General features: G+C 49.6%; 1 protein-coding gene across 1 annotated transcript in view; it reads right to left on the bottom strand.

Annotated features, from left to right (window-relative positions):
- Nucleotides 1-7,363: 7,363 nt before the first annotated feature.
- The window catches only part of LOC311226690 (uncharacterized protein), a gene marked incomplete at its 5' end in the record, with an annotated part of 94,985 nt that continues 94,079 nt past the window's right edge, over nucleotides 7,364-8,269 (bottom strand). The window contains 2 exons of the mRNA XM_084312104.1: nucleotides 7,364-7,927; nucleotides 8,105-8,204. Coding sequence (XP_084168230.1) covers nucleotides 7,875-7,927; nucleotides 8,105-8,204 — 153 coding nt within the window. The 3' untranslated portion in view covers nucleotides 7,364-7,874. The remainder of the gene's footprint in view (nucleotides 7,928-8,104; nucleotides 8,205-8,269) is intronic.

Raw genomic sequence — 8,269 nt, 5'->3', positions numbered from 1 at the left:
CCCCATAAAGGGTCCGACACTACGCTCCCCCATACCCCCATAAAGGGTCCGTCCGTCACTTCGCCCCCCCCCATAAAGGGTCTGTCACTTCGCCCCCCCCCATACCCCCATAAAGGGTCCGTCACTTCGCCCCCCCCCCATACCCCCATAAAGGGTCCGTCACTTCGCCCCCCCCCCCCCCATAAAGGGTCCGTCACTTCGCCCCATACCCCCATAAAGGGTCCGTCACTTCGCCCCCCCCCCATACCCCCATAAAGGGTCCGTCACTTCGCCCCCCCCATACCCCCATAAAGGGTCCGTCACTTCGCCCCCCCCCCCATAAAGGGTCCGTCACTTCGCCCCCCCCCATACCCCCATAAAGGGTCCGTCACTTCGCCCCCTCCCCCCATAAAGGGTCCGTCACTTCGCCCCCCCATACCCCCATAAAGGGTCCGTCCATCACTTCGCCCCCGCAGACAAAACCAAACAACTTTTCTTCTTCTCTTTGTTCCGAGTGGCTATCGGTGCGTTATTATCTGTTGGTTATTATTGCACGAACGGGGACGACTCAGGTTTGTGATCGGTGGGCTTCCTGAACTAAACCCCTTTAATAAAACGAGAGCGGGGGGGGGGGGGGGGGGGAGAGAGGTACAGAAATGATCCTTTAAGAGTCTGCGCTGTTGTGAAATAACACAGGATACACCAACACACAACCTGGGTTAAAAGTGTGTTGCTATAAACGTGTTGTTTTTCGACTTGCGCGTATGTGGTGGCGTCCGGAGTTAACTCCACGCATCTTTTTCTCTACAGCTTTGAGCTTGTTGCAACTTAACGGCAGAGCTGTTTTTGTGTAGATCTGAACGCTGCCTCTCTGTAGATAGGGTTCCCCCAGTTTGTAAAGAAACACCCGTCGTGCCTAATGCATCTCGCTGGGCGCTATGGAGAGATCACGGCGCTATGGAGAGATCTCGGTGCTCCTCTGACTAAAAGCCCTTTCAAAGGAACACGTAGCATGGCTTTACAAATGTAAAAATAGTATAGTCTTTCCCTGTTGTCCTGATCAGATGAATGTTTTGTCTTATGGCTGATGCACTGCGTACACTGGTATATGACGCTGTCCAGGAAAACCCATCTACACTTGGCAGTCACGTTCAGGACCATTACTGTAAAACCTTAATGGAAGTTATGAGACACCACGTTAGGTTCCGTGTAAGTCCTCTTGGCCCGTATCGGTCAATCCTCACAGAGTAGGAGTACCGTTATCTAGGATGTAACAATCTCAACCCCCCCCTCATTTTGCGTTGCGATTGGAGGATTAGAGGCGGGGTTTGAGATTAGGTCAATTCTAGATCTCTGTCACGCAAGAGCTGGTTCTGATCTGAACGGCTTGGTGAAGAACTACTTAACACCCAAGAACCACAGCCAGGCAACTTCCTCCTTTTACAGTGAGGCAAAGGAGGGCAAAGGGGAGGCTGTATGAGGCATGCAGGGGCACACAGGGGGGGCACAAAGAACATCGGTCGCTGGCTTTAAGATGCATTGCCAGCCAAGGAGCCTCTCAAGACGGAAGAAGTGACAAAGACCGGTGGCAACTTCACAGATACCTCAGATAATGATGAAAAGATCTTTAGTCTCTTAAGACTTGGCTTAATCCATAGCTATGAAGTTGGCCTGTGAAGACGTGTGTGTGTGTGAGCGCCAAGTCGACTTGTGATGAGGGTCCAAGTCACTGCATCACAGGTTCTATGAAACGGGTGCCTGTCGTTAAGTATGGCTGCCCTGCGTTTGATATCGCGTCTATACCACAATGCAAAGCGCTGAGCGTGCTGTAAAGGCCTGCTGTTTTGGCCATTAGCGAGCGTTAGCACTAACGCTTGAGCTACCAAACAGTAGAGCTGCCGTGTCTGCAACCAAGTGTTACAGGTTGGCTGACACTAGTCAGTGTTACTCAAACATGGTTTGTGATTACCAGTAGCTAGTTTAACCTTTGGAAGCGGACATTACCTCAAATCTTAGGTAGAGAATGTTAGCGCTAATTCTAGCTATCAGCAAAAAGGGGATGTGTTGGACGCTTTGCATTGCAGGGTAGATTAGGAGGAACATTAATGGAGGGCAGCCATACTTAATACAATCCCCCATTACTATATTATATTATTAGGCTTGTAATGTTATGTCTAGTAACATCAGGGACTATATTACGCTGTGCATGATACCTGTGTAACAGGAGTCAGCCTATAACAGGACGGAGCATGCGCAGGACCATCCCGGGAGTAGCCGGCTAAGCATGCAGTCGTGTTCCGAGTCAACCCATACCTGATGTTGAATAAAGAGTGTTTATACTAAACCAACCGAGTGATTATTCAACATTACATGGTGTCAGAAGTCAACCATGGCAAAGTTCCCACCGCCGAGCAGTTTGGACTTCAGCCATCCGGAGCAGTGGCCTGAATGGAAACGCAGATTCCACAGGTACAGAATTGCGACCAAATTAGACAAAGAGGAGGAAGAAGTGCAAGTGTGCACTCTGCTGTACGCGCTCGGAAGTGAAGCCGAATCGATCGTCAAGACCTTCGTTTATACAGCCGACGGAGATGAAAAAGTTTATGCAATTGTGCTGGACAAACTGGACAAATATTTTGTGCCGAAAGTTAACGTCATACACGAGCGAGCAAAGTTCCACCAGCGTGCACAGAAGCACGGAGAAAGCATGGAGGAATACATCTGCTGTTTACACGAGTTGGCGAGCACGTGCAGTTTTGGAACTGTGAAAGATGAAAATGTAAGGGACAGAATCGTTATAGGAGTATTGGATAAAGAATTGTCACAAAAGCTTCAAATGATGTCGGATTTAAACCTAGAGAGGACATGCAGACACGCCAGGCAGTCGGAACAGATCAAGGGACAGATTTCGGAACAGAGTGGAGCCACAGAGTTGTGTGAGGTGACGCACACACAAAGACGAGCCTACTCCGCGCGGCCGAGAGGCGCATTTCAACCAGAGAGGAGAGGCAGCTACAGACCCCCCAGGCAGCAGCAGCACGCGGGCACAAAACATGCAGCTCAAGGCAACTGCGACAGGTGCGGCAACCAGCACGCCGAGAGTGATATGTGCGCAGCCAGACGTGCTGACTGTCGCAAGTGCGGTAAGAGGGGCCACTACGCTATTGTGTGTCGCACTCTACAAGTCAGTGATGTGTATGCAGAAGAGCAAACCGAACCTGATGATTATTATTTCTTGGGCTCTATCACTGTGCAGGACTCTAATAAGCCATGGCCAATAAAACTGCAACTCCGGGAAGGTGAGGTTGAGTTTAAGATAGACAGTGGAGCTGACACCAGTGTTATTTCTCAACACACCTATGACGCATTGGTGACAAGGCCGAAGCTGGTGTATACACATACTGTTTTGGATGGTCCAGGGGGCAGACTAATTAACAAAGGCAAGTTCAAAACATTCACTTGTCACAAAGGGACAGAGTACTGCTTCGACATACATGTTGTGGAAGGTCCCACAGTCAACAACCTACTGAGCAGAGAAGTGTCAGTAGCCATGGGTCTCATACAGAGAATGGAAAATGTGACAAATGTGCCCAGTGAGTCAGTGGGACTTTTAAAAACAACTCCAGTGAAAATAAAACTGAGGGAAGGTGCAGTACCCTACTCTGTCCACAGATCTCGCAGAGTCTCTGTACCCTTACTCCCTAAAGTGAAGGAGGAGCTTCAGCGGATGGTCAAATGTGGAGTTATTGAGGAAATAACAGAACCAACTGAATGGTGTGCCCCGATGGTGGTTGTGCCACGAAAGAATGGTCGAGTGAGAATATGTGTGGGACTAAATCGCCTCAACGAAGCCGTGCAGAGAGAGAAGTATATCTTACCGACTCTAGATGATATACTCCCCAAGCTGGCCGGTTCAAGCATGTTCTCACTACTGGACGCTGCTACAGGATTTTGGCAAATTCCTCTGGAAAAGGACTGTGCCAAATTAACAACGTTCATCACGCCATTCGGAAGATATTTCTTCCACCGCCTTCCGTTTGGTATATCCAGCGCTCCAGAAATCTTTCAGAGGGAGATGAATAATCTTCTCAAGGACCATGCAGGTGCAGCAGCCTTCATGGACGACATAATAGTCTATGGAGAAACCACAGAGGTGCATGACCAACGCCTGAAGACGGTACTGAAAACGCTAAGCGATGCTGGATTGAAGCTCAATGAAGAAAAATGCAAACTGAGACAGTCACAGGTCCAGTTTTTAGGCCACATCGTGGACAAGCGTGGTGTCAGGCCTGACATGGGAAAAGTGGAGGCCATAAGAAACATCCAGCCACCTGGAAACACCACAGATCTGAAGCGGGTCATGGGCATGGTGCACTATCTTGGACGCTATCTGCCCAACCTAGCAGATGTCACACACCCACTCAATGACCTACTGAAAGCTGACACAGCATGGGTGTGGGGCCCGGCACAAGACAAGGCTTTCACTAAAGTCAAGCAGATGTTGACAGAGGCGCCCATACTAGCCTTCTATGATGTCAGCAAGCCGACAGTTGTAAGTGCCGACGCCAGCAGCTATGGATTAGGAGGTGTTCTCCTTCAAAATCACAGTGGACAATTATTGCCAGTCGCATACTGTTCTCGCACCTTGACAGATGCTGAGACAAGATATGCTCAGATTGAGAAGGAGTGTCTGGCGGCAGTCTGGGCATGTGAAAAGTTCTCCAAATACCTATACGGCCTGGACAACTTCACCATTCAAACAGACCATAAGCCATTGGTCCCACTCTTCAACCTCAAAGACATTGATGCAGTGCCACTTCGTTGTCAACGACTGCTCCTGAGGATGATGCGATTCAACGCGAAAGCGGTGTATGTCCCAGGCAAACTGCTTGTAGTAGCAGACACGCTCTCAAGGCATCCTTCTGCAGCGCTGCACCTGGAGACGGTTGAGCTGTCAGACGACATAGCGGCTCTAGAGGAAGCCACACAGGCAGCATGGCCAATGTCAAGTTCACGTCTGGATGAGGTTAAAGAGCGCACAAAAGAAGACCCAGAGCTACAGACGGTGATACAGTTTGTGAGAAATGGCTGGCCAAGATACGCATCCAAAGTGCCAAGCAACATCATGCCATACTATGCAGTGAAAGATTCCCTTTCAGTATGCCGCAACCTGCTCATCTATGGCGACAGAATCGTTATTCCCAAATGCATGAGGGCAGTAATAGTGGAACGACTGCACGACGGCCACATGGGCATTGTGAAGTGCCGTGAACGCGCCAAGCAGAGCGTCTGGTGGCCGGGCGTCGGTAAAGCCCTGCAGAAGTGGATAGAACACTGCAAACAGTGCCAGGTGACAAAACCCACCCAGAACAGAGAGCCGCTCATGCCAACGCCTCTACCCGACAGACCCTGGTCAAGAGTGGCTGCGGATATCTGCGAAGTGGACAAAAGAAACTACCTGGTTGTAGTCGACTACTTCTCAAGGTATATCGACCTCGTCTACCTACCAGACATGACAAGCGCCACAGTGAGGTCTCGCCTCAGCGCCATCTTTGCAAGGTGGGGCTGTCCCACGACCCTGGTGACGGATAATGGGCCTCAGTTCTGTGGGCATCAGTTTCAGCAGTTTGAAAAGGACTATGACTTTCACCATGTCACAACGAGCCCACATTTCCCACAAGCAAATGGAGCTGCTGAGAGAGCAGTGAGGACGGCTAAACACATTCTGAAACAGAAGGATCCAGCCCTCGCTCTTCTCAGCTACAGAGCAACTCCCATCCAGGCAACAGGATACAGTCCAGCCCAATTGATGCTGGGCCGCCAGATACGTACTCCTGTACCCATATTGGATGAAAAGCTTATTCCCCGGTGGCCAGACATCAGACTGGTGAGGGCAGCAGACTCCAGAGCCAAGGCTGCCTACAAACACCACTATGACAGACGTCACTCAAGCCGCCCATTGCCCCTACTCAAGCCGGGTGACGCTGTTGCTGTCAAACTTGACAGTCAAAAAGGGTGGACTACAACTGCCACTGTCCTGGACAAATGCAGTGCCCCAAGGTCATACCTCATCCGCACCGGAGGCGGTGTTCTTCGCAGGAACAGGCGACACCTGCGTCTGCTGACTTCACCACTTCCCCAGCCTGAGCATGAGGAAGAGGAAGCAGACAGGGTAATCGAGGAGGAAGCAGACGAACGACAGCTAGAGACGGTGACACCAATCCAGACACCAGCCACGGTCACCACGTTGAGAGGCAGAGTGGTTAAAAAGCCATCACATCTGAAAGACTTTTTCACCTGAAAGACTGTATAGTGAGTGCGTAGGGAGCCAATGAGGCAGAATAATCCTCGGCACCTATGTGGGCAACCGGTAGTCGACCCGGGAGTCTAGTTCAGGTTCATGTGACAGGGCTTGAAAAGAAACTCTAAAAGCATTCACTAACGTTAATAATAAGTATAATATGTTAATTAAAATAGCTAAGGTTAATATTGTAGTCATGTTCCATGGACTGCTAGATAGTTTAATTGGTTTACTTCCCTCAGGTTAAGCTACTCAAAGGAGGGAAGATGTAATGTTATGTCTAGTAACATCAGGGACTATATTACGCTGTGCATGATACCTGTGTAACAGGAGTCAGCCTATAACAGGACGGAGCATGCGCAGGACCATCCCGGGAGTAGCCGGCTAAGCATGCAGTCGTGTTCCGAGTCAACCCATACCTGATGTTGAATAAAGAGTGTTTATACTAAACCAACCAAGTGATTATTCAACATTACAAGGCTAGTGTGTATTCTTTTTTAACCCTTTGGAGGTTGATGTTTTTCCTCAAACGTTTCCTCAGAATTCTGTAGATTTCGATGACCAGCAGCCATTGTTACGTATATGTTGACTTCTCAATATTCTAATCATATCTGATTAGATAGAATTGTTGGTATCATTAATATTTCCCGGCGTCATATTACATCATATAGGACCTTGTTTTGCTAACGTGTCCCGATGCTTCCTCTCCAGACACTCCTTGACTGTCAGCTTGTCGTCTATAAGTCTTGGACCACACAAGTCACACGGCAGCCAGTAGGGAACCACTTCAGTACCACAACAGAACCACTTGGGAAACCATATTGTTATCATTGTTAGCATTATTCACAGGTTAATACAAGTCCACACGAGTACATTCCTCAAATATATTTTTTGCAACATTTAAGATTTCTTTTTTTCCAGTTCAGTGGATGTAGAGAGCTGAGATGTTTCAGTTCGTTGTCGTTGTTCATCTTGTCGTTTTTGTTGATGTCGCTGTTGTTCTGATGGCGATTGGAACAGGAAATAAATAGCCTTTTTTAAGTTTAAGTAAAAAAAAAAAGAAAAAGAAAAAAAAAAGGAAATAAACAAAACTGTTTGTCTACAGTCCCGAGGCTGTTTCATACGGAAAGAAAAGGGAGAAGAGGTGAAAGAAGGAGGAAAATAATTAAAAGTTAAAGTTATCGAGATAGTAGTAAAACAAAATGGCCGCACTCGTCATGCAAGGAGAGCACCACATTAACACATTACGTCGTCGAGGAAAGAAAAAGCGGTTGCTAGGGGACCGTCGTCCCCCCCCGTGCCCCCACACTTTCACTGTAAACCACGCCCACCTCGCCGGGGGCCAAGCAGGGAAACAGGAAACAGAACACCGGTGATGCGTTGCAAAGCCAGGCTTCCCTCAAATAAAACCACTTCTCCGCTGTTTTTGCAAATGGAGGACAGAGAAGGGGGACCGAGGAGTCGCACCCTCTGGTCGAGCCGCTGTCCCTCCCGCCACAGAGGGCATGGGGGCTGGGTGGGTCAGGGTCAGTGCCCCGTCACGTCGTGGTCGCCGCGGTAATGGGGGTGTTCGAAAGGGCCTCGTCCGGGTCTTTTAGTTGCCTGAGGAATCCGCCTCGCACGCCCCACCTTTGATGTCCCAGGCTCCTGAGGGAGGGAGGGAGGGAGGGGAGAAGGTCAGAGAGAGAAGTGAGAGTTGAGACACATGCTCAAGAGAGAGAGAGACAGAGGTAGGGGCCTCTGAGAGAGAGAGAGAGACAGAGAGAGGGGCAGGGGCCTCTGACAGAGAGAGAGAGACGGAGGGCTTCTCTGATAGAGTCTCACCTGACAGGGAGCTGTTTGATCTCTGCTTGTGAAGCTTGTCCTTCTTCCCCTTAGTCTTCAGCTTCATACTGCTACTGCCTTTACTGCTCCTTACCGAGTCCTGGGGGGGGGGGGGGGGGGGGGGGGGGGGGGAGAGAGAGAGAGAGAGAGAGAGAGAGAGAGAGA

This window comes from Notolepis coatsorum (genome assembly GCF_963971535.1).
Source record: "Notolepis coatsorum genome assembly, chromosome: 4".
Classification (NCBI taxonomy): Eukaryota; Metazoa; Chordata; class Actinopteri; order Aulopiformes; family Paralepididae; genus Notolepis; species Notolepis coatsorum.
This window is presented reverse-complemented; position numbering and strand designations above follow the sequence as displayed.